Source organism: Protopterus annectens, chromosome 2.part1 (assembly GCF_019279795.1).
Source record: "Protopterus annectens isolate FY-2018-M chromosome 2.part1, PAN1.0, whole genome shotgun sequence".
NCBI classification, from domain to species: Eukaryota; Metazoa; Chordata; order Ceratodontiformes; family Protopteridae; genus Protopterus; species Protopterus annectens.
In genome coordinates, this window is record NC_056729.1 from 488,721,959 (window position 1) to 488,749,600 (window position 27,642).

Consider the following 27,642-nt stretch of genomic DNA (forward strand, 5'->3'; position numbering starts at 1 on the left):
GCCATACCTGTTAACCTCTTGGAGCAAGAAGTCTGGACAAAGCCATAAATAAAAGTGGGGGAAAGGCCCAAAAATAGGGACACTTTTTAAATATTGCTCTTACAAACTTAAAGTCCATAGAATAACTGATTTTGCATTAGCATGCATTTCCTGAAGGGTATGAAGTCTGAAACTCAAAGGTCTGCCATTATTTTCTAACTTTAATCTTTAATGATTTGCAACTAATTTGCCAGAAAACCACAATTTTATGAAAAATGGACCAAAAATACGAGGCATAAATCTGGACATTTTGTAAAAATCAGTGTACAGTTGAGAGGGATGAATCCTGCTCATCTCAGTGTATTATAATTTATTTTACTCTTAATTGTCATACTAAGTGACTTGAAGTAGCCTATCCATGTTTTTTGGCAGAGATTAATGCTAATTCAGCAGTATCACTTGAAATATAGTAGGCCGTGAACTCTTCCATCTGGACATTTAGATAAGCACACAAATGTGCACAAACGCATACTCTCTATCGCTGAGGCATCTGTATGTGTAAGCATTCAGGTTGTGCTCTTAAGATGCTTTTTTTTTTCTGAAACGTGCACTTTTTTAATGTTTCATTTAGTCAGTGACAGTGAAATGCATCATGTGCTGTCTTCCCTTTCATATTGCATAATGGACTTCTGGCTGTTGCTGAATTTGAAAATTATTAAAAATTAAACATTTACCCTGCCTCCGGAGTGATGCTGATTTCTTTAATTATTGAATTGTTTCATCTCGAATTCACAATGACTTTGAACTGTGTAACAAAACAGTAGAGTAGACCTTTCTGCATTTTTGAGCATCCTTTCCTGTTCATGTGCTTTTAAGAATTATGTAACTTTGCAGTTTTCTTCTCAATACATTTCCACTATTGTAAGCAGTGTTTTTGCTGATCATTGTGACTGATTTGATTTCTTGTGGATGAACCCAAATGTATCAGCTTTACTTCTGCTTAACAAGAAGTAATGTTATACAAATGTTATCCTATACCCCTTTATTATCACAATGCTACAGTAATCTATTTATTTTTATTTTTAAGGGATCTTGATGCTAGAGCCAAAAGTGAAAGATATCGAGCAATTTTCCGATTACCAAAGGATGAAAAGTTAGATGGACATACAGACTGCACTTTATGGACACCATTTAATAAAAAGCACATTGTTGGGCAAATGTTTGTTTCCACAAATTATATCTGCTTCACCAGCAAAGATGAACAGCTCTGCAGTCTAATTATTCCGCTTAGAGAGGTGAGTGTCTCATTACTGCACACACAACTGTGTGATACACTGAGTTTGTTTTTAGTCTTTTTGTTGTATCAATTTGTTTTTCTATAGGCCTTGTTTTCTGTCCTCTGGAGTTTAATTTGTACTTCCCAGTTCTTGCTTTCATTTTTTGAAGTGAAACTTCTTATAGGATGGTGTGAGAGCTCTGAGTGTAACGGAAAAGTGAAATGGAAGTACGCAAGTCAAACTCTGCTTTTAAGGGTGAAGTTTGACTTCTGTACTTTAACTTCAACTTTTCAGACACACACACACACACACACACACACACACACACACACACACACACACACACACACACACACACACTGAGAGTGAAGAGTGACAGAAGGAGAGTTAGTGAGCGATCCCTGGCAGCCACACACACAATGAGAGTGAAGAGTGAGAGTGAGCGATCCCTGGCAGCCACACACAAGATACTTTTGCTGCCCCTCACTTCTACAGGAGATGTAAGAGAACAGGACAATGCCATCCACTTGTCGGAAAGCACAACAGGCAGTTTTCTCTGGGCTCCGCCAGGGGAAATCATGACTTGCATGTGTGCCCCAATCACGTATAACCCTCTTGAAACAGGAAAACATGTTCTGCCTCTTCATTCTTCTCTTCAGCTGCCAGTTCCATGAAATATCCATGCTGCTAATCAAACCCATTAATATGGGTGATAATCATGGCATTGTCCTTCTACTTCACTGGAGATGGGTACGAAATTTAAGATTTCATGCTGCAGCAGTATTTTAAAGCAAGTATGATTCTTATATGTACTCACCAAGTCAAACAGAACATATACAATACAACTGTAATGAACTTAGTAGCACAAAACCAAACTACCAAGTTGCTAAGTAAGCAAAACATAATGGAGCTTTACAAAAGTTTGTTTATATATGCAATATCTAAAATCCTGACTGGCTGAATGGTTAAGAAAAGATGTGATCACTATTTATTGTAGACTCAACTCTCAGAAAAACACCAGTAATGTGAAGGTAAGACCACTACTTGGACAACTTGGTCTCAGTCTCCCAAACAAAGAAGCTTTCAGAAGGCATTTTGTTGTAGACTCCTGGAAGTGTGAATACTGCATATAATGATATCACAGTAATGCAAATATTTAATAACCAAAAGTATGAAGTGCATATTAAAAGCCTTTAAATTAGTCATATTGGTATTTAATATACATCATCTCAAATCTGTTTTTTTATTATAGAAAGTACCAACAAAAAGTTGTCAGTGTATGACAATGGCCAACACTAAAACTAAACTTAAACAAAAAACAGCTCATGTATGTAAGAAATGAGTACTGTTACTCAGTTAAGCATTTTTGTCCAAGTTCAGTACTTACCTTCAGAATAAACTCATTTGTACTTAGAGCATTTTAACTACCCAAATAATCATGTTGCCACCCTTTGAACCAACCATGCTTGACAAAACTTAAATGTTTAAAAGACTTATTTTCATGTATAAAAAAAAAAAAAGAATGTGCTTGGGCACTGTGTGGTAGAAGTGAAACTTCTGTAAGGAAGTGAGAAGGAACTTATACTCTACTGTCCCATTTGCTTTCCTTTACACTTCCTTAAAGAGGTTTCACTTCTACCACGCATGGTGACCAGTCACATATTTTTTTTTCCTTTTTGGAGAGTTGGTAATGCTAAAAGTGAGTAACATTTTCTGCTTAGGATGTCATGTGGGATTTGCAACTTTCTGTTTCAAGTTGAGCTTTTATAGTGTATGAAATAAGAGAATTTTGCATGTTTTCTTTGAGTTGATAACCGCTTCTGAATCTGTAGGTCATGGCCTTAGCCTCTAGTCTGAAGTATGCTAAGTTGCTGTTCCCAATAAATCTATATAGGTTCATAGGTAGGTACTTGGCTATTGGCCCTAGGGTCTGTATAAGCCTAGCCAAACGGTACCCTGACTTTTGCCACCCAAGAAAATTATTTTCCTGTGCCCCTGTCAAGCAGAGCCACAGAAGTGATCCACGGGGTGAATTTCCTATCTCCCATTCAATCATCAAGATTTTTCTTGAAGAGTGCTAATGAGGAGCTTTGTTTGATATAGATAGGTAGTTTGTTCCAGAGTATGGGAAGTCTCTGGGACAAGAATCTATCCCCTCAGCATGTTTGGTTTATTGTGGTGACCAGGTTTAGGTCCCTAGAGTGTGTAGCTTTGAGGGATTGGGATTTCTTTAAGTGGAGCATGTCCAACAGCTCTGGGTTTGACATAGCTTTGTATGTTAGGCAGAGATTGTCTCTGAGTAGGCGATATGCGACAGAGTAAAGCTGGAGTTTTTTGAGACACTCTGCATAGGGCATCTGTTTGAGGCGGGTAATCCTCTTTGTGAGGTATTTCTGCGGCCTTTCCAGTTGTAGATGTCTTGTGCAGTACATACCAAAAGGGGCGTTATACTCTATAATGGGTCTAATGAGTGATGAGTAGAGGGGAACAATGACCTCTTTTTTTTCCTGAATGAGAAACCTTTTGTGATGAGGTGTGCCACGTAGAAGAATTTCCTGACTACTGTGGCAGTGTGATTATCAAAGGAGAGATGACTGTCCACCTGTGTCCCAAGGTCTCTTATCACACTTTCGGTGTTAAGTAGACTATTGCCTATGTGGTAGTTCATGGGTACACAGTTTTTACCAAAAGGGATGACAATGCACTTTTTGGCATTGAGCTTGAGGCCATGGCTTTTACACCATGCATCTGTCTCAGTGAGGCCCTTTTACAACTCCATCTATACATTTTGTAAACAACCTTGTGCAGGTCCTATGACAGGTGATCAGCACATCCTTCTTTGAAGTCCATACTGCCTCGACTGACTTCTGTACCAGAAAGATACATTTCTGTATTAGTTTATTAACTAATTAATTAAAATTAAATAGTTAGAGCAGGTGAGGGACTGGGACATTTGGCCTTTTTCTGCCACGTCCTACTTCTGATGTCCTTCTATTCCCATGTTGCAGTATTCATAACATGAAGGATTCCTTGCCTGGGTGACCAGTGTGTCCAGTTAGTATACCAAAGACTTAAACTACTGTAAGGTACATGCGACTTTGCACATAGGATAGCAGCTGACGTAGGCCATAAAAGTGGTGTCTGCATGTACCATCCTCATAACTTCTCTGCCGCCAGTCCAAATGCCAGCTTCTACCATTTGTCTGATTGCCAAATGGTTGCTGTTTCAGATAAGTGCCCTGCTGGGGAATTTATTTCTGTTTTCTTGCTACTGCATGTTTTTTGAGGTTAATGTCTTCCAAGAAAGGCAAGTGCCATTGCGGAAAACCAATTACACACAAAGATAACTACTATCAGTGTATTTTCTCTCTGAGGTCTGCTCACGACTATAAGGCTTGCGTGGTGTGTCAGATGTTTGTTCCTAAGATGCTCCGCAGTCAGCTTTCTGCCCTGAACATCTACTTCAAGAATCAGAGACTCAAGTGACTAGCACTTGCAATGGAGGGTCCATTGGGTCTGTCCAGTGAACCTCTGAAGAAGAAGGTAAAAAAAGTTAGGCCTGAATCTTTGGCTGTACCTCTGAACCTGGAAGTCCATCTTGAGGCTAGTGAAAGCCTGGAGGTCTGTGTGGTGCCTGGTTCTCTTCCTGCAGTGAGTACTGGTTTGGAAGCTGTTAAGAAGAGTTCCATTAGCACGTCCGCAGAGGTATTGCAGACATCCGTTCAGGATGGTAAGGGGGAGCCCCAGTTCAGTTCTTTGGACATCCCACACAGTACTTCTCCTGGCTTATCTATTGAAGACCGTCCGATGTCTGTGCTGGAACCTAGGCCTATGTTGGCCCATCCATCCCAGCCTAGGATTGAGCCTCCCATTAAAAAGAAACAAAAACAAAAATATGTTTCCATCTCTCAGGATCCATCCCCAGACTGGCATGCCTTTTTCTCAGGGAATTCTTAATGTTTTTCTAGCACTAAGACCTTCCTCTGCTCAAACTCCTACTCCAGTTTCTCCTCCTCCTCCTTTTCCTAGGAGTTCTGCTGTTCAACAGGAGGCCTCTGAAGAAGTTTCATCCTCAGATGAGTCTGTGGTTCACTCAGCACAGATTGACTCCCCCTTGGGTTATGCTTCCCCTGAAGTTGATTCCACTGGTAGTGATTCCCCTGAAGAAGATGTATCCATTGGGGAAACAATCTCAAGGTTGAGAGACTTTTTCAAGTGGGAAAAATCACAAGTTTCATAAGTGCAGAAGAGGTACTACAACCTCTTACAGATGGATTCCACATCTCCCTCTGCTATTCCACCTGTGCTTCCTGCCTTTCAGGATGATTTTCTCTCTGCATCCAAAAACAAAGATTCACAATCTCCAGCCCCAGAAAGGTCAGATGGGTTTTACAAAGTCCCTGAGGACAGCTAATTTCTTTACAAATGTCCCTGTGCAGGTCCTGCTGTGATTTATGTGTCTGCAAATAGACCTTCCAGAATTTTGCCCTCCACTATCCTTCTTACATCCTCTACTTTGGCCTTCAGGGTCATTAACTGTCAGACTGATATGTCTATGTATGTTCTGGCCCTGCTTTCTCAGGCTTCACAGCTGATGACAGATCTTCCAGATCTTGCAGCCAAATCACAGCTTTATTCTGTCTTGACAACCTCCTCCCAAGTAACTAGATACTCCATAAAGTGCAGTTATGATGCAGATGATGAGGTATCTGCTATATCCTCTGCATCGGGATCTGTCCTTAGGAGATATTCTTGACTAAGATTGTAGCATTTGCCTGATGATATCAAAGCAAAACTTATGGATACATCTCTTGACAATTCTGCTCTTTTTGGTTATATCGCTGCTTCCCTTTTCAAATCCCTTCAAGAGATTCAAGAGACAGGGAAAGAGTTACAGGAACTGAAGCATGTTTTTGTGTCCCAAGTTCCAAAGTATCATAGGAATTATCCTTCCTAACTTTATTTTGTGAGGACAAAAACCCGTACCCCTCCTCTCCCTCATAAGAAAAGGACATGCAGGCAGAGCTCTTCCAGATCTCAATTAGCCTCAGCTCAAAAGCTCCCCTTTCCTGACAAGCCAGGTAGTATGTGACTACCTGCCCAGTCTCTCCAACATTTCTCTTTCCCAGCACCTTTCTCTCTCTTTCTTCATGGACAAGCATTACCACAGACAAATGGGTCCTTTCTATTGTCCCAAATGGCTACTACATGGTTTGGGAATCCATCCTTCCTTTCATGAGCATCCTTCAACCCCCTTGAGACTTCTTTTTCCTCAGGTGCATCAAGACTTGATCTCACAGGTGACCATTCAGGAAGTTCACCTTCTACAAAGAGGAAAAGGTTTCTATTCCAGGATGTTTCCAGTCTCCAAGAAGTATGGTCTGTGGAGATCTGTCCCAACTCAGACTTTTTCTTCAGCTTCCCACCTTGCAGATGCTCACCCTTCAAACTCTGTTCAGGCCTTTGTGGTTTCTCTACACATCAAGGATGCATATCTTCATATCCTCACTCACCCTCTGTTCAGGAAATTCTTACTTTTTTCTGTTGCTTGCCCTCATTTTCAGTTTTGTGCTCTACACTTTGTACTCTCCATGGCTCCATGAGTATTCACAAAATGCTTGGCTCCTGTCATTGTCTTTTGCAGACTACATGGAAGTCTCATTTGCCCTTACCTGGATGACCTGCTTATTCGAGCAAACCATCCAGAAATTCTGCAATAGAACCCTCAAACCACCATATCCCTGCCTAAAGTTCACTGTTAACTACAAAAAGTCTTCCCTCAACCCTTCTCAGGATCAGGACAGATCTTATGATGGCTTTTCTCCCTCTGCAAAAAAATGCAGTCTTTGCTGACCTACTTCCAACAGTTGCTTCCTCTAACTTCAGTGTCAGCCAGAAAGTTTCTCCACATGCTAGGGTTCATGGCCTCTGTTATCCCCATGTTACCCTTAGCCAGACTTTACATGCGAAAATTCCAGTGTTAACTGAAAACACACTGGTGCCAGCATGCTCATCCTCTGGAGTTTGTTCTTCCTCTTCTCCTTTGTCTGAAGAATGAGTTACACTGGCGGATTCAACAAATAACTGCGAATCCAGGACTTCCTCAACAGGCCCCTCATCCTGTGCAGGAACTGTTTACAGATGCTTCAAACATGGGGTGGGGAGTGACCTTGGGGACTTAAAAGTTTTAAGGCTTTTGGTCTCCCCTGCATAAGAAAACAACATATCAGCATCAAGGCGATGAGGGCTTTGATTCTTGCTGTCCAAGCCTTCCATTAATTTCTCCGCCCAGGTCCCCTGAAACTGTTCACGGACAACACCACAGTCCTTTGGTATGTGAACAAGCAGGGAGGTGGCAACGTCTTACCTGCTGTGCAGGCTGACCCTTCAGTCCTGGGAGATTGCTTCTCAAGCAAAGGTCATATTACTAACTGTTTACATTCCTTCAGCACAAAATATTCTGGCAGATACTCTAAGCAGGTCCATGACACAAGCCCAAGAATAGATGCTTCACAGGGATGTGTTTCTGGACATTCTCCACCAGTGGGGTACTCCTCAAATAGATCTCTTTGCCTCCCCATTGAACAGACAATTTCAAAATTTTGTGCCAGAGTCAAATATCTTGTGGTATGGAAGGGTGGATGCTCTGTCATTCTCATGGAAAGGGATGTTTTTTATGCACCCCTCCCCCTTCCCACTCATTCAGAAAATTCTGCTGAAAATTCAGCAGGACAAACCCAAAATCTTGTTGGTGACCCCTTTTCGGCCAAGACAGTACTGGTTTCCTTTTCTTCTGCAATTAGCCAAGGGCAATCATCACAAGTTACCTCACAAGGTGGATCTTCTCACACAAGACAAGGGATCTCTTATCAATCCATATGTAACCGCTCTGAGCCTGACTCTGTGGGTGATGGGCTTCTGATCCTTTTCCAACCCTTTTTTTCTGAGGATGTGCTTCTAGTCATACAGGAGGCCAGGAAACCCAATACTAGAAGATCCTACTTGTCCAAATGGAAGAGGTTCTCCATCTAGTGTCATAAGAAATGGTTAGATCCATTGTCAGTGGACATTCCCCTAGTTCTTTCTTATTTGTGTAATCTGCTTAATGCTGGATTGGCTGAAGTTTTGTTAAAGCCCACGTATCTGCTATTTCTGCATGTCTTCCTCTATCTCCTCCTTCTCTAGCTTCTAGGCTGGAGGTTAAGCTCTTTCTTAAAGGCATCCTTCACATCAGACCTCCCAGGAAACATGCTCCTCCTCCCTGGGATTTGAGTTTTGTACTGGAAAAGCTTACTCTGCTCTCTTTGAGCCTGCAGTCTCAGTTTATTTGAATTGCACACAGGAGACTATTTGCTGGTAGCCATCACCTCTGTTAGAAGAGTTGCTGAACTTCAAGCCTTAATGGCTTCCCATCCCTTTCTCATCTTCCACCGGGATAGGGTTTCACTCCATACTAACCTCTGCTTCATGCCTAAAGTGGTTAATGACTTGTTGCTTAACCAATCTATTCATCTACCTATCTTCTTTCCTTCCTCTCAAAATTTTAGTGAAAGAGTGCTACATACCTTGGATGTACATAGACAACTCAGATTTTACCTAGACAAGATCAAGCCCATTAGGAATCAGAGCTACTGTTTGTTTCCTTTCATCTCAGGGTGCTGGGAATACCGATTTCTAAACAAACTATTTCCATTTGGATCTCTAAGGCCATTTCCTTCTGCTGTGTAATCCATGGAAAAAAACACTCCTCTTCCTCAGTAAATGCTCATACCCCTAGGGCTATATGTCCCTCTGGGGCCTTCTTCAAAGGTCTGGACATTGCCTCTATTCTGGACACAGCCACGTGGTCTTCTGTCCACACCTTCACCAAGCATTACAAGCTGGATACTATCTCCAGATCCAGAGCAGGCTTTGCCAGGGCAGTTCTACATGGTTTCATGGAGACTTCCTGTGCTCCAACCTCCCTTTTCCTTCCATGAGATGTGGCACTCTCCCTCGTGTTATGAATACTGCATCATGGGAATAGAAGGACAAAGAGTAGTTGTGTAAAATCTGAAGACAACCATAGATGTCCTTGTCTTCCATGTTGCAGTATTCTATCCCACCCTCCTACCCCCTTGGTTCATGCTTTTCTTAGGATATTTTGTTTTTAAATCTTATCCTTGGGCTGGTGTTTTGACTGGGACATTCAGTCTGGAGTATGGTACTTGCAGATGTCACTTTTATTGCCTATGTCGGCTGCTATCCTATGTGCAATGTCACACCTACCTTTCAGTAGTAAAAGTCTTTGGTATACTGTCCGGACATTCGGGTTGCCTAGGCGGGGAATCCCTCATGTTATGAATACTGCAAATTGGAAGAGAAAGGACATCTATGGTTATGGTAAGATTTTGCCAAACTATTCATATATATATATATATATATATATATAGATATATATATATATATATATATATATATATATATATATAGATATATATATATAGATATATATATAGATATATATATAGATATATATATATATATACACACACACACACACTTGAATATATGACAATTGTATAGCCAGTAAATTAAATCTAATGTGATTGAGCATGCATGCTTGAAACACAAAGCATAAATAAACACACAACATTTTTTACCATATCCGGGATTGTACTACAGTGAGGAAAAGGAAAATTTCCCAGTCTCTGTTATATTGCGATTTCACACAGAAAAAAAGATGATATATGTGATCAGTTGATTTGCAGTCACATATACTAGCTTATTTTATCAGTATACAGACACACCCACAGATATACATATATGTATTTTTTTACTAAGTTGATCCCGTAGCTAATATTTAGTACATTCATTTTTTTGTGCCTGAACCTAATTTTACCTACAAGCAGAAATGCTGTTGCCTTCTCATATTTTCAACATGTGCCAAACTGACCTTATAGCCAGTCTAGGCTAGAATAGTTGTTATATGCTGTTATCATAGAACTCAAACCTAATTTAGTTTACATTTATCAGTTTTGTTTGAAGTAATACTTTAATCCAGGAACCAAAACAGTATTGCACTCCCTTATTCTTTCTTAGTACCCCCATTGTACCCTTTCTCTGAAATTGACTGCCTGATACTCTTCCTTCTGTTGCCAGCATCATAGCACTTGGTGTCCTCAAAATTCTAACAAGATCTGTGTCCCAAAGACTCCCCCATCTGTGGAACAGACTCCCTCTCCATGTCAAGCAGAGTACCTCTCTAGCCCTCTTTAAAAGGGACCTGGATGTCTGGATGGGAAACAGAAAATACACCCCTGGGATCCCAGCCGTGTCCCTGCTGGACAGGGGAAACAGGTGCTGACTTTGAGGGAACATGGGCCAGTTCTTGGCTAGGCTTGTAAGGGCCTCTGGGCCAGTAGCCTAGTATCATCCTACGAACCTATGATGCTCACAGACAATGATCTTTTACATAATTCTTCACTGCCTATTTGTGACAGATCCAAGTACCTAGCCAAATTTGAAGCCATGCTCTCACAATCTAACATATCCTTTGAGCATCACTCATCTGCACCACACTAAATTATCATATACAGACAGAGTTAAAAAAATATCCTTGCTCAAGCCTCAATGGTCTAGTAGGAACAAAGCCAGCATAAACCAAACACTGCAGCACCAATTAACAGTAACACAGTGGGGAGTCACCAGGAAACAGCAGCACATCCTAAACCCAGTATGTCAGAGTAATCTATAAACACAATAAGAAATGTGTTGGTGATTATTGACACTTAAGTTAGGCACACTGATTCCACATTCATGAGACTGGATAAAAGCAGGGTGACAGTGAGCTGTCTCTCAGCAGCCAAGCTTGTCGACATTGTCAGGGCCATAATGACCCTTAAACCAAATAAATATGGTTATGACTTGGTGGTGGTCCATGCTGGGGTAAATGACCTGGTGCTCCAAACCCTAATGGATATGCAGAGAAACATGACAGAGCTTGCCATGCATGTTTCAGATGCAGAAAAGACCATGGTATTGACTGGAATTCTTCCAACACCAAGAATGATGCCAATGTATAAAGAAAAGATGACTGGCTTTAACGATTGGTTAAATACCTGATGTCAGTCTTGAGGGGCCCAGTATATGTAAGCATGGGATGAGATGCTTGATGACCATAATTACTTTGAGAAGGGCGGTTTGAACCTGTTAATCTACAGCTCCACATACTGTTCCCGCTGTGCCTTTTTTAGGCAGCATTTTAACTAATGGACATTACAGCCTAACTTCCAAAACACTCCAACCAGCAAATCATATCAAGATTGCTCTTCTTAATACTACAAGTCAAAACAACAAATTTGCCAGATCTTGAGGCCCTCCTGCATATGGAGCATGTCTATTATGTATGTGTTGATACAGAAACCTGACTTAAGAGCCCAGGGATATCTCCGTCATTACCTGGTTATTGTGCTTACCAATAAGCACAACTATGGTGGCATTATACATATTTGTTAAAGACCACATTACTTTGAGACAGAGATTTAGATATCTACAAGCCAAGCATATAGAAATTCAAGTCATGCTTAATAGGATCAGCTGTCTGATCATAGCATGCTACAAGATCCCCCGTGTTTCTCCAGAAAATCATTTAACGATCCTAAATCTGCTTTATAAATTCCCTATAAGTAAGAATGTCATTACTCTAGGTGATTTTAATTAGTCACTGTTAAACTCGGAGAGCAATACCACCAATTTAGTATATGTGCAAAAATTCTTAGGTTATATAAACAAAAACTCCCAGGACCAGATTGTCAAGGAACCCACTAGACGAGAGAATGCACTTCATTTGGTCCTATCAAACTTAGCATCTGTATCTAACATCACCAATGTACCCCACCACTGGTCAAATCAGACCACAAGTAGGTAACCTTCTCCATCAAACTGTCTAAACATTCAGAAGCAAATATTACAGATTTCAAATGTACATACATGTGTCCTACTATTCTATGATGAAGTGTCCAAATCTGAGTATGAGAGTATCGCACACAATGTTGGTACTGCGGACAGTTCTGCACACAAGTTCTACTCCTCAGATCTGGACAAATGTATTAACTTGGCAGTCTCAACTGGATCCAGTCAAATGGGGAAAGTAAAAAGAAAACCAGTGTGGTGAACCACAAGTAGTAATAAAAAGTATAATAAAAGGAAGAAACTCCTTGATCTGTGTAGCAAAACAACCCCTCCCCCCCAAAAAAAATGAAGGTGAACATGACACAGCTAGGTGAGTAACAAGGACATCAGGAAAACCAAAGGCATCCCATGAACTCAGGTTAGCTACATACAGAAGTCAAGGACAACCACAAATTCTTATTTAGTTATGTTAGGAATATAAGAAATAATGCTTGGAGATTATTCATAATGGTACTAGCAAGTAAATTTAGTGTCAACTTCACCCTATTATTATCTATTCCAAACCCACTTATTCCAGATGGAATCAAACCAGTAACCATCATGAAAGAACGCACATTGAAGGTACTTTCCAAAATAATGAATATCTCATCTATGGGGCCTGACAACATACAAGTTTGCCTAATTAATAGCACTGAACTAGCATTTGTGGAACCAGTCCTCAACCTCTTTAAGCTACACCTAGCAACTGTCTTTGTTTCACAGGTGTAATGTCCAGATGTTGTCATGCCACTCCACAGTGATGGCTCCAGCATTGACCCCAGGAATTAGACCTTTCAGTCTGAGTCACAGACGTAAAGCCATGGAATGGTACCATAAGTGTCCTAATTGACTCTGAAATCAAAAATCTTATCAGGTTCAGCCCTTTCCCGGTAGTTTGACTTTGTCATGGGTAGAGCTTGTCTTACGAATCTAGTGAATTCCCTTGAGATGATTACCCAGCTGTGGAGACGCTGCTCAGATGGTATACCTTCACTTGCCAAGGCATTCAGTACCAGACTTTATGTAAGTACAATAAACAAGCTGAAGGAGGTCCAAATTGGCCTGCATGTGGTTAAATGGATACCCAACTAGCTTAGGGACAGCACTCTCAAAGTAATTTTACAGGGTTCATAAAGGTGACCAGTGGGATTCCTAAGGTATCTGTACTGTCTATTTCTCAGATATCAATTTATTAAATGAGGATCTCTGTTTAACAAAGTTTACAGATGATTGTAAGCTGGTTGTTATCAAGTCCCCCTCTGACATACAGGCACTCCAAAAGGAGCTTGCACTTGTCATTAGCTGTTGCACACAAAAAGTGGGCTGAAGTTCAGAACAAAAGTATAATGTTACAGCATTTGATAAGCACCCCCTAGCATGAGCTTGTGGCATAGATAACACACCACTTCAAAATGAAAAGGTAATAAGAGACCCGAGTACTTGGGTGGATAGCATTTCACTGTCACTTCATAATGGTGGTTAGGAAAGCTTTTTACCTTTTACAGGTCATAATAAAAGATGCTTCATATAGATCTAAAAAAGTCTGTACCTTCTTCTACTCTGCACTGAGTAGACCCATCAATGGGTACACTGCCCCCTTTGGGCTGTACTTTACTAAGCACATTAAACAGTTTGGAAAGACCTCAGAGTTTTTAACTAAAAGGTCATGGGTTTAAAAGACATGAGCTAACAAGAGAGACTGGAGGTGTTATCTCTGTATTCAGTATCGCATAAACTCCTTAAGGGCAGTCTGTGGTTTGCTTAGAGGGTTGTGAGGAATCTAGTAGTCTAAGGACTCCTCTACCTCCAAAAATCAGGTTTACTAACACTAGGGTCAGAGATCTAAATCTACTCAACGTGTAAGTAAGACAAAGTAGAGAGAGAGAGAGAGAGATCTGTCACACAGTGCCTAGTCCATCAATGGAGTAAACATCATGTACAAGTTAATCAGCGTGATATGCTGTCTGTCTTTAAAAAGGAGCTCAACAATTCGATAGGCATTCATAATTTCACCCCTGACATGACTTGCCTGCCCTTCCTTGAAAATGGAGGTGAGACCTAACGGTGGGTTCTGGTAAGATAGAAATGGCCTTGCGGCTCAGTTGCCTTGTAACATTTATTGTAAAAAAAAATCTATACATAAAAGAGAACAATGTAACTTTATTACTAGCTAACAAAAGTTAACGCATTGCGTTTTATACATTATATGGTTCAAATATAACACTGTAATGCAGCAAGCTTGCTGTAGTCTGAGATCCTGTTGCATTTCCAAGCTCATAACTCAGTCATAAAGACTGCAACTGGATTTTTTAGATATATAGTAATCCTTAACCCTAAAACTAAGAGCATTTTTGTGGTTTGTCTATATTTTTGTATGTTCATTGATGCAAGATGTTTTTTTCCCTAATATTTTGATTTCAGTGAATTTGCATAAAGTAAATTGTTGAACACTCACATTTTATATAATATACTTTTCATATATTGAATATTTTAAATCTTTGTATATATTTGTTATACTCATTTTGTTTATTTTCACAAAAAATGTGACTGCTTTCTTATGATTATGTTTGTATTCATTGTAACCCTTATTGTTTACTATTATGTGGTAATCATTGTAACTCCTTAGTGTATTCTTTCATGCTGATACTGAATTTAGTTAGAAATTATCAGTGCTTTTCCTCAGTTTACAAAATGAATAAGTAGCATAGTATACTTGTATATGTATGTACTATATATATATATATATATATATATATATATCAATGTACATGTGTATAGTTAGTGTCATATCAGTGAAAATCCAAAACATCAATCTACAGAGCTACAAGCATTGGCGTAAAAAACAATGAAACTAGCAAAATCACAAAAACATTATTTTTTTTGCAGGGGGAGGTCCCCCTGCACCCCTATAACCCCTGCAAATTGCACATACTAACTCTGAGATCGCACTATAGTTGGGAAAGGGGCAATTCCCCAATCCCTGATGTGCAGCGATCGCACACAACTCCTTTTCCTGTTGTTTCCTGCTTTTGACTTCAGCGTTTATGGCTCAATATTTTGGCCTTTCATTTAGCTGACAGGAGCCTAGTTATAGTTTAGTAAGCATGTAGTAGTCTGAGATCCTTGTGCAATGCCAGGCTCCTAACTCTATCATGGAGACTGAGCCCAGTGACCCTGTGAAAAATCGCATTTCTGCTGCTTTCATTCTTTGTGCACTCTAATCTCAGATGTCTTTCTACTGGTGATTTAGTCTTCTGTGCAATGACAATATTGTATACACTGATGTAATCTAAGTAATGTGATTTTATGGAATGTATTTGTGAATAAATATATATATATATATATATATTTTTTTTGCTGTGTACGTGTACTACATATTCAAACTGATTTCCTACTACAAGCAAAGTAAATGCTTCTGAAGCTTCTTAAATATTTTGCTCTGTTTGTACTTGGAACTTTTTCAGTCTCTACTCACTTGCTTTTTCTTGCACATATATGTCAAGCAGAGCGCCCCCTTGGCCCTCTTCAAAAGGAGCATTTACGATTGGATGGGAGATAGGAAATTCACCCTGGGGATCACGTCAGTCGGCCTGTTAGGCCGGGGTCCAGAGAAGTAAATATTATGGTAAGAAATATCCAGGGAATTGTTATGGCTAGGCTTGTATAGGCCCTAGGGCCGATAACCTATTTACCAACCTATGAACAAGTTAACAGAGTCTGACAAATCTGATTTAGGTAGCATACTTTGGATCTTGCATTGTAGTAAACATTTTGCAACTGTTTAGCTGATCTTGTAAAACAATAGAAACTCTGTGTTAGGAAAACATGACTTATGGTTGCTGACCATTGGAATGACCCGGGGCCTGGTTGTAGGACCTATGGCTCAAGAAACTACAACTTGTTGAAATATCTTTAAATACTTTTCTGTTTTTGCAGGGATATGCATCCCCACACCTGTGATGTGGGTAGCTTGGCTCACCACCCCCTTACTTTAGACTTCAGTATTACATATCCTTGGGGATGCAGTATACACTTCATCCACAATGATGCTTGATCTCCCCATTTACTAACCCATTGATTTTCTGATTAGCAGAGAGATAATACATGGCCATATGAGTTGTGAGATGTACTGTAGGACCCTGCTGTTTCAGGATCACAAAGAATGTTACTTAAAAGCTGAGTGTTTGATGAAGCCAGTGCCTTCAAGGTTTTTTGCATTCCTGAAGCTGCATCAAAAATACAAAATTTGGTTACGTTTTCTACCAGGATCTGTGTATCAGGTGTTATGGGCAAAGCACAAATATCCCAAGAGTTGCATGAAGCAACTAAAACACCACACATAATTGACTTTAAAATAACAAAGCACTCTAAGTCTGTGGCACCAAAAGTGTACCTTAAGAGATTTATTTAGAATTTAATCATTAGTACAAGTACAATAAAGTAAACACAAATTGTCACCCACGAGTGAGTGCAAATTGTTCAGCTTTCTCAGTCTGAATTGTTAGTCTTCTTATATCGTAGACTTGACTGAGAAATTATTTTTATAGTCTAGTGTTGGTACAATGTTATAATGCTTTTTGTGAATCAAATTTTTGTAAAGTGTTTCACTGTGCAGTAAATAAAAAAAAAAAATTACCCCATCATGGATCTGTATAGGCTGGACTGCACTCAGTTGTATTCCCCGTTTGTTTAAAGATAAACAACTAACATATATTTAATAGAAGTAAAAAACATCTACTGCCCAGAACTTATTTATTTATTTACTTTTTTATTTTACATTTGTTGACTCTGGTAGTCCGACTGGATATATGTCCATTTTCAGCGGAGGCCTGGTGAGAAAAGCTCCACATACCAAACAAGAAACAGTACATACATCACTAAGTGATAAACTCAGGCAGACATGTTTCATGTCTTGAGCAATGTATAGGACAAAAAGGGGGCAAAACTGTTGACTCCTTCCACTTGTGTGGGAAAGTGTGTGGCAGCTGGTGCAGTGCACTAAGACTGTGAGCTGTAGTTCCTGTGGTACAGAGTTTGACTCACTCACCCCTCATTTGCCTGCTCTGTGACCTTGAACGAGTCACTTAACCGGACTGTGCTTAGGGGTAACTGGGACTTTGGACTAGTTTCCTCAGTAGTCCCCTGGACTGCAAGCCTAGTAATTAACTATGAATCTATGAACAACAAATGCATCATTCAGCTGGATATTTGTACTTCCAGAACTGGATTCCTGCTGACAGCCCTTCAGAAGAACAGAAGCCAAACATCATTCTGTTTTAATGCTCTTAACTCTTTAAAAAATCTTATTTGTTTCAGCTGGCAGCATACAAATGAGCCCATCTCTTGAAGACTGACAGACATACACATGCTTCTGTATATGTGTTTCCTTGCACGCATGTTATTGTTGTTGTGTGTAGTAAATTAAATATGGTTTGTGCTAAAGGATTCTAATGCATACTTCAGAAGCTTAAAAAGGCACAAGGCGATAATCTCTGAATAATGAATTAAAATAATGTGCACACTTAAGTCTGATACCAAAAAAACGGCCACACAATAAAGTTCAACAATTTTAACTATATACTATACTGGCGTAACAAATAATTATAAATACATTATAAGACTTTTTTGTGTGTTTATTATTTATATTTATTTTTATTTTTTTCATGTATTTCTATGATATGCCTTATTAACTATACAAGACTAGGACTTTGAATTGATTTTAAAGTAATGTTAATATTAAATGAAATATATAATTGATTTAATTATCGAACTAAAATGTTTATTGGATGGGTCATTTAGGGGGAGGGGTATTTAAGAAGACTGCTCACTTTGTTTCATTCATCTGATGAAGTCTTTGGGATTAAGACAAAAATGTAATATGCATTTTGTTGTGTTAAGTTGAATAGAGAGCACCCTTTGGACTTTATTGTGTGGCTGTTTTTTGGTATCGGACTTAAGTGTGCAGCTGTGTTTTTCTTTGGGTCAAAGTACTGTTGGGCACACTTCTCTGTTGTTGTTTATTGAATTAAAATAATTTGGTGCGCACCCTGGGCTAGCTCATTATACTTTCAAAATGAAACATAATTAACTAGTTCCATGCATTTAATGAATGATCATGTAATCAGTTGCAGCAAATGAAGCTAAAGTTTTTCTTACTGTTTCAAGTTGTGTAACTACAGAAGTAATCCTGAAGGAACAGTAAAAAAAAGATGGCATTGATATTACAAGAGGGGGAGGGTGGCTGCTGCATTGCTTACTGTAACTTGAGCATTGGAGCTGTAGACTAGGAAATGACTATTACAGGTTTTGTGGTACAGTGGTACACACAAGTGAGTAGTGGTTTGCCTTTTTGTATGTGGAGAGTGGCAGTTTGAAATGTAAAAGGTAGGTGATAATGAAAGTTGATAAGGAATGAATCTGAAACAGCAAAATCACTCTTTGAACTGATGATGGAAGTGCTGAAGTTCTCAGTACTTAACTGACTTAGTATGCAGCTCTAGAGGGAGAAATTATGTAAAGGCTGGAAGTGTGTTTATGTATTGGTAGTGAAAGAAAAGAGTGGCTGTTATGGGGGATTTTAATTTGCAGCATAGGAGTATGTCTAGAGTGACCAAATCGAGAACTAGAGAGAGATAGAGTGGAAGTTTATGATGAACTTGATTGTGGTGCTGCAGTCTGTTAGGGATTCTTCACAGGGTAATGGATTAGTAGGGATCCTTCAGAGAGTAATAGTACATTGGATTGGAAAGGATACTTCAGAGAATAGTAGTACACTGGATTGGTAGGGATCTTTCAGAGAGTAGTAGTACATTGGATTGGTAGTGATTCTTCAAAGAGTAATAGTACATTGGATTGGTAGGGATACTTCAGAGAATAGTAGTACACTGGATTGGTAGGGATCTTTCAGAGAGTAATAGTACATTGGATTGGTAGTGATTCTTCAAAGAGTAATAGTACATTGGATTGGTAGGGATACTTCAGAGAATAGTAGTACATTGGATTGGTAAGGATCCTTCAGAGAGTAATAGTACATTGGATTGGTACAGATCCCTCACACAGTAGTAGTACATTGGATTGGTAGGGATCTTTCACAGAGTAATACTACATTGGATTGGTGCTCTCCAGTATGAAGAGCGTGTCAGAGTTGTAATATTGCAACCACTCTGGAGAGGGGGTCATGCGCCTCTTTGTGCTTCAAAATTCTGATTTGTCCCAGAAGTGTGAGTGAATCCCTAAACCATATGTTTGGATTTGGGTAGGGATGGATGATTATGTAAGAAGAAAGCTGTTCTTGGAAGAATGGTGGAGTCTGTGTAGAGAAAAAGTGGAGATGATGGCAAGGAAGAGGTATCCACATTGGGCAACTTAGAAGGTTAAAAAACAAATGGAAAAGAAAATGATGCTCATGAATATAATTAGGAGAGAGGGAAAGAACTGGAATATGGGATTGTAAGGAATGAGAAGGGAAAGGAAGCTGGGAGGGCAATGGCAGAACAGGAAATGCCCATCAGTGGTGGTGACAAAGAGCAGTGAAAACTGATATCAGCGATGCATACGGGTTTCTTAATGGGCTGACAGTAGTGGTGGAAGTACAAAAGGACAAGCAGGAACCTTCAGTGTTTACTTATGTCAGTGTTTGTTGAAAATGTATGTGCTTCCTAAATGAAGAACTGGTAGGCTGAAGAGATGGGAAAATGAAGTTCGCCAAAAAAGGGGTTTGTCTATTATATTTTATCAGTGGGTTTGTCCTACTGGACAGTGACCATTTTCATGGAGGACCTGGAAACAGAACAGCCCCCAAGACAGTATGATAAACACAGTACATGTATACAGAAAAAAAGCAAAGGTACAAAGATGCATAATACTCAGTACTGGAAGAAAGGGATTAAGAGAACACCAAGATAAAATTTTAGGTTGTTGTTGTTGTGTCTTTCAGCTTTTCCCGATTAGGGGTCGCCACAGCAGATCTCCGGTCCGCTAATGATTGGTAGTTGATTTTTACGTGCCGAGTTACCAGCCCTGACGCACAGCCTTCAACGAAGGTACGCCCATTCATGCATGTCTCCACGCAGAAGACGCTCTAGCTGAGAATCGAACCGGACAGCATCTTACTGTGAGGCGACAATGCTACCGCAGCGCCACCACCGCGGGTAAGATAAAATTATAGGTGATATATTGCAAAGGAGACATAGTGTGCTTACAGTTTTGTGATGGCTAAATGAATTAAGTAAAGTAACACATTACTGTATGCAGTCTGTAACAGGAATCAGAAACAACTTAAATAAGAAGTAATACGTACTATATTTGCATTGACTAAATATAATAAATGTAGTTACTGCATGTAGTTTTTAACTTTCTGACTATTGCCGGTGGATTCCAAAATGGTGGTCGTCTAGTGTACAGCTTATGCACAGAGCTCCCTACCTCAACTACATTCTCTAGGATTCTACATACCTCGAAAAGAGCTGTTTTACCTTCATCTCTTCGGAACTTTCATTACCTCTGCAGCCAGCAAAACTCAAAACAGCTTTTCAACTTTTATAACTCTTCCACGGTGCTATTTCCACAAGAGATCCAGGGGGCCTGCTTCTACTTGAAATACTCCTAACTTCACATGGCTAAACAGATAAAAATGACAAATGATCCTATTATAATGGATACACAAACAACAAAAGCCAAATCCTCCGCAATATTTTCACCTGAAAAAGAGGGACTTTCAAAGAGACAGAGAACAAATAAACAAAATGTGGAGCCTATTAAAAGCAATATTAATACCAAAGAAGATTCCAACTTCCACATGGATGAGCTGAAACAGGCCCTCCAACCCATTCATTCTGCCATACAAAGTTTTTCGGAACAACTTTCTACTTTAGGAAAATCCATCAATCAAATTGTTGAAAGAGTAGACACACTTGAACAAAAAACACAATCTAATGAGTTTCAAATACAGTCCTTATCTGATGATTTGCGTGCCAAAACAGCTTCTATATCAGATCTACAGATAAAACTAACAGACCTCAAGGCTAGAAGTAGACGTAATAATATCTTAATCAGAGGTCTTCCAGAGAACTATGATAGCCAAGGCTTACTTAATGTCACAAAACAAATATTTGAATCACTACTCCACTCAGAAGGTGAAAATAATGTAATAATTGAGAGAGCCCACCGTGCGCTACATAAACGCTAAGACGCCTCAGCACCTCGCCAAATCTACACAAAGTTACTTAACTTTCAGATTGCCCAAAAGATTCTGTACTCTGCGAAAAAACACAAAAACTTCATGGGGAACAATCACAAATTAACTTTCTCTCAAGATCTACCCCTTTCTATCAAGGAGAACAGACAAAAACTAGCTCCGTTTTGTTCTGACCTTATCAGAAGGAATATAAGATTCCAAATGCGCTTCCCAAACACACTGATCTTCTTCCAAAATGACATTAAATATACAGCAACCTCCCAAAGCGAAGCAAGAGAAACCTTCCTTAAAGCATTCAACAAGGTTCCTGAACCTTTATAAAATACTAATACAAGCGTTTTAGCAGATGAACTTCCTATAAACTCTGTTTACTCACCAGATGCTTCATTGACAACTCCGCTCACTAATTCAGCTCCAATACAGCTCTTTTGTTATGGTTAAAGATGTTTAAAACATTTTTTTCCTTCCTAGAGCAGATCCACGTGTCAAGCAAGGAACTTATGTACAGCGCGAGGTTCCCAGTAGGATATCTTTAGCTGGGGACTCTCAGGAGTGCACGCTCATTAGATTTGACCTCTACTAATCGTGCTTACAGCTCTTTATGTAGTATACTGTTCCTGCATACATAATTATGGTCCTGCTTAAACATTTTAGCTCAAAAAGCATTTTCTGCAATAGGGACACTCTAGTTACGCTGAGTGGGGATTGTTTTAGTCTGATAAACCTCCTTTTGTTCAAGATGAATAACTTTGTGTTCAACATGCTTAAACAACAAACACACGCTAAGCTAACATAATGCAGTTAGCAGCCCAACATATGTCATGAGGAGCTGTTTAGTATAACTGCAGTAGTATGCTGTAGCAAGATTGTTTAGATAAAAGCATGATCATAGCAAAGTCCGATCAACTGTAGTAATCACTAAATGGTCACAAACATCTAAGGTAGCCAGTGTGAAATCACTTACACATATTGCAACACTGCTATCCTGTTTTACTGAAATGGCTGAAGATTACAGATATGTATATATATATTCTGAGATGGGAATTAAAGGAAATATTCATGTGTAAGATGCCAACAGGGGTAAGGTGGCCACAGAATCGGACATAAGGCTGCAAAGTAATTTAATGATATAATTAAACATGCAGAAAACAGTTGAGAAGGGGGTACAAAGACTACTCAAATATCAATCAGAAGTCCTTATACCTAGTAAATGTTTAATACAGATGGGAGGGAGGGGTACAGAAATGTAACAAGATTCATAGATTTAAATCAGTTCTGTTATTATTAGAGCCTGATCAGTGTAAATACTTTTTTGCCCAACTACATCACAAATATCTATATTGTTCAGCTCCTTAAACTTTTACAACTTCTGCTATACTGTTATATACACCAGTAACATGTTTTTGTATATGATAAGCTCCATGAGGTTTTGTTGGTGTACCAGTCCTACACATTACCTGTTTTGTTTGTGATTCCATAAGAGTTGTTCTTAATTGTATAAAATCTGTTTTCCATGGGTTTCATAGATCCTCATTTATCATACGCATTAAGATTAAGCGAACAGGCTTGTAAGTATATGTTAATTTACATTGTGTCATAGCAATTTGACATACTAGTAGGATTACTTTTCATTTATGGATGCTTTCTATTTATGGATGCTTTCTGTGCACTGTAGTAGGGATCTAGTCTGATTATCTTTTGGATGAGATTTTCTTTGTACATATGTATTGAAATGTTATGTTTATTATAGGTTTGGTTTTGTACTTCTTCACCTAAGGGGTTTGGGTGGGTAGGCACCGGGGTGAGTCAGAAGGAGTACTTGCTACCTTTTCCTTTACATTTAAACTTTTTACAAACCCAGGTTTGATGTGGTTCTCCAATTCCCCTTTCTACTGCAATTATAGTGCAGATTCTTTTCAACACTCATTAACCTTTCCATATCTAATAATAAGGTTCCAAATATATAACGTTTCCTTATACCCTGCTTAGTGTTAACCTGCATTAGTTGGTCTGTTGACTCTTGGAATATTAAAGGCTTACAAAATACTGCTAAAAAAAAATTGCTACTCCACCTTGTTTTTAAATCCCAGGCTAGCATCTGTTTTCTTCAGGAAACACACCTGTCTAAAGAAGATTGGGAGAAAGAAAACAACAGAAAATGGATTAGGTCTATAATAAGTGCCGGTGATAGCTCAAATTCGAAGGGTGTGGCCATTATAATTAAGAAACAATTCCAGGAAGCTATTAACGAGTTTAAATCTGATATAAACAGTAGATGGTGTTACTTCACATCTATGCTCCCAGACTCCTCCAAACCAGTTCTTTTTTTGAATCTATATGGACCATGCTCTCAACAACAAACCTTTATTTTAGAAATTTTGTAATATACTAAATTCATTTCCAAACTACTTGTTCATAATAGGTGGGGACTGGAATGCTGTAATAGATCCTAGCTTAGACCGCACCAGTAACTCTTCCTCTTATAACTTCCAAGCTTCTATAGCTCTAGAGGAACTTATCTCAGATTTTAATGTTATTGACACTATTGCTTTTAGTAATATCTTGACCAAAGAGAATTTATATACTTTCTACTCTAACTGCCATAAATCCTGGTCACGTCTAGACTTCTTTCTAATTTCAGACCCTCTATCTAAATTTAAAAACGCTTTCAATATTGAACCCCGATTTCTTTCAGATCATGCAAAAATCTCCCTCAAAATTAGATTTACTACCCCTACATTTACCTTCGCTAACTGGACCCTTAACAATAATTTACTAAATAACAAGGATATACTAAATAAAATTAATAACATGCTATCTGATCTAGACATTAATCTTAAAAAGTCCCAAATTCCATGAGACATCCAATGGGCGGCTTGCAAAGCTGAATTGAGAGGTTTTTGATTAATAAAGCTTCCTTTCTTAAAAAACTTAACAAAAAAAAGAAACTAATTTGTTGTTAAAACTTTCTTTAGAAAAAAAACAGAGACTATTCCCTGACCCAAAAATAGATGAACTGATCAATACAACACGTAAAGATTTATTTGAACTCCACTCACATAACTACTCCCTGCAGGAACAAAAATTTATAGCAACATACTCTGAATGGGCACAAATTCCCTCAAGAACACTGGCAAGAATACTAAAAAACAATAATGGTGCTCCTAGAATCTCCACTCTCCATTACCAGGGTAAAATCTACAAATCAGATACTGAAATAATCCAATTATTTTATGAACTATATTCAGATATTTATAGTAGAAATGAATGCAACACTCTTAAACCACAGATGGAGACCTTTCTCAACTCCATCAATTTTCCCTCTCTTAAAGCAAACCAAGTCCCCCTTTTATCTGCCCCACTCGACATTCAAGAAATTCAAAACGTCATAAATGACCTTAAAGTAGGCAAATCCCCGGGCCGAGATGGCTTTACCACTAACTTCTTCAAAGTTTTTAGCTCAAAAATCTCCTCTGTTCTATTGAAAGTCTTCAACTTTATTATAAAGAAGGGTATTACTGACCTTCATTGGAACAACTCAAAAACTATCTTGTTATTAAAAAACAAACAAGATAAAGCAGACCCCCACAATTATAGACCAATCTCGTTAATAAACGTTGACATTAAAATTTTTGCTGCTATTCTAGCTAATAGACTCCAAAAGATACTCCCATCCTTAATATCCCCTGACCAAGCTGGTTTTATGAGCAATAGACACACATGGGACAACACCTTAACATTGGATTCCCTAATACAATTTACAAAAAAAGATAAAAACCCGATATATGCCTTAACCCTGGATGCATCAAAGAGTTAATTGGGACTTTTTGTTTGCTACCCTGTCTCATTTTAATATACCTAAAACCTTCTCTGATATGATCAGAATACTCTATACAAACTCACACACATACCTATACATAAACAAACAGAGATCCAGTCCAATACTGATCACCAATGGAACAAGGCAGGGGTGCCCATTTTCCCCCTTTCTTTTTAACATTTTTATTGAGCCCTTTTTTTTATATATCACCCAAAACTCACACCACTCTATTCCTAAAATCCTAAATACTCAAGTTGCATTATCGGCTTTCGCCGATGACCTAAATCTATACTTTCAATTTCCCAATTCAGATCTACCTAAAATTTTAAACGCCGTCAGGAACTTCTCTATTGCCTCAGAATACCAAATTAATAATAAAAAATCACATATTTTCCCAATCAACCCTAATGCCCATAAATCTTTCTATTTTCCTGAGTCTTCTTTCCAAATAACATATAACCTTAAATATCTCGGTATTCACTTTGAACATAACCAAGCTTCCATGCTTCAAAATAACCTACTAAAAACATGGTCTAGTATACATCAAGATCTACAAAGATGGAAACTCCTGAACCTAGCGTTCTTATCCAAAGTAGCAATAGTGAAAATGAATGTTCTACCCAGACTCCTATATCAATTCAATGCTTCTGATATGTTGGTTCCTAATAATTGTTTCTCCAAAATTAACAAAGATCTAGCCAAGTTCATCTGGTTTCCTAAGTCAGTCAGGATCTCTTACTCCAAGTTAATCTACCCTAAGGAGAAAGGAGGACTAGGCCTTCCAAATTTTCAACTTTACTACAAGGTCATCTGCTCTAATAGGGTCTGGTCTATCTCAAATATTAACAGTAAAGCTCATACTCACTATCCATCCTGGATGAAAATTTGGCATCACCATATTATCTCTAACAAAATTAACCCACAGGCTATCCCCTTTCTATCCACTACTTCCATGACCAACTGTAAACTAGCTCAATCCCTGAAATACAAAATCAGGCTTTTCCAAAAACTGATTAAAGACATCAACCTTGAAAATATCTTACCCCTTCTCCAACCACTACACCATAATCCAAATCTCAAGATCAATAATAAAATGTTTGACCTCACGTAATTTCCTCTCATCAAGGATCTTAATATATGGGATATCCTCAAATATAGGACTAAAACCCTTGCCGAGCTACGGTTAATTCTTGGGACCAATAACAAATACACAGTTATTCTCCGGCAACTAAGAGAGATTATACTTGCACAACCTATCAATCTCTCTCCCAATCTTCAGGAAATCAACAAACTAGGTGAAATAATTTCTGCAATCTCGAGCCCTAAAAAAACAATTTCATCCTCTTACAAACTATTGAATGCCTTGCTATACAAATCAAATTGTATTTTCTCCAACTATTGGAATAACCTTGGCTCCCCTATTACAGAGGATCAAAAACTCTCAGCCATAAAATCTACTTTAGAACTCTCCCTCTTCAAAAAACTCTTATATACCCAACTGATGCTGAACAATGACTCTTACTACACTCCTGTAACACTTAATAAATTTAACCCCGATCTATCCCCCTCATGCACTTGTTGTCCCTATCCGAGAGCTGATCTACTACACATTATGTGGTACTGCAACCACTCTCACAAACTCTGGTGCTCTCTAAAAGTCCGTCTGCAAAAAATGGGTTACTATAACTCCACACTTTCATGGGAAACAGCCATTCTACATATCCCCCCCCTCTAAATTGTCTAAACTACAACTTCACATTTTAATTATTCTCTGTTCCCTTATTAAATTATACATCACAAACAACTGGATGGATCGCACCAGACTTTGTTGGAGGGGTTTCAAAGAGATGGCTTACAAACACATTTCAGCTCATAAGTTCATTATAAAGGGTCCCAAGAAGAGAGCCTATTTTAGCAAATTATGGAAACATCTTATTGATTTAATCTTGAGCGAATAATTCCCTATTCCTGCATTTAGTGCAATACGTATCCTTATCCCTTAACTGGAGATCCACTGCCAACTCAATTAATTTTATCTTTCCTCCTCTCCTTAATGTCTCAGTAGAGGATTGGTAGCATATTATTTTATAAATACTGTGTATATAAGTGTTTTTGGTTAGATTGATTACAATGCCTTCTTTTTCCTTTTTTCCCTTCTTTTTATGTACCATTGCTAAATTGTCTTCATATCCACAACAACCTGTGATAATTCAACGTTTTATTTTAATGTTCATAATTGCAATGTTCTCTATTTTTCTGTATGCATTGTTTTCTATTATGAAAAATAAAAGAAACATTTGAAAAAAAAAAAAAAAACTTTCTAACAAAACAAAAGCTGAGAGAAGTGCTATAATAAGGAATCATCAGGGATGCTAGTATATATATTGGAATTCACATACGTCAAAGAGCCTAGAGAAGGAAGAGGAGACCCAAGATGG

At 38.6% G+C, this 27,642-nt stretch overlaps 1 protein-coding gene across 2 annotated transcripts in view; it reads left to right on the top strand.

Annotated features, from left to right (window-relative positions):
- TBC1D9 (TBC1 domain family member 9) overlaps window positions 1-27,642 on the top strand; it is a 790,231-nt gene that overhangs the window by 338,461 nt on the left and 424,128 nt on the right. For both annotated transcript variants that reach the window (XM_044062283.1, XM_044062284.1), the window contains exon 6: window positions 1,067-1,274. In XM_044062283.1, coding sequence (XP_043918218.1) covers window positions 1,067-1,274 — 208 coding nt within the window. The remainder of the gene's footprint in view (window positions 1-1,066; window positions 1,275-27,642) is intronic.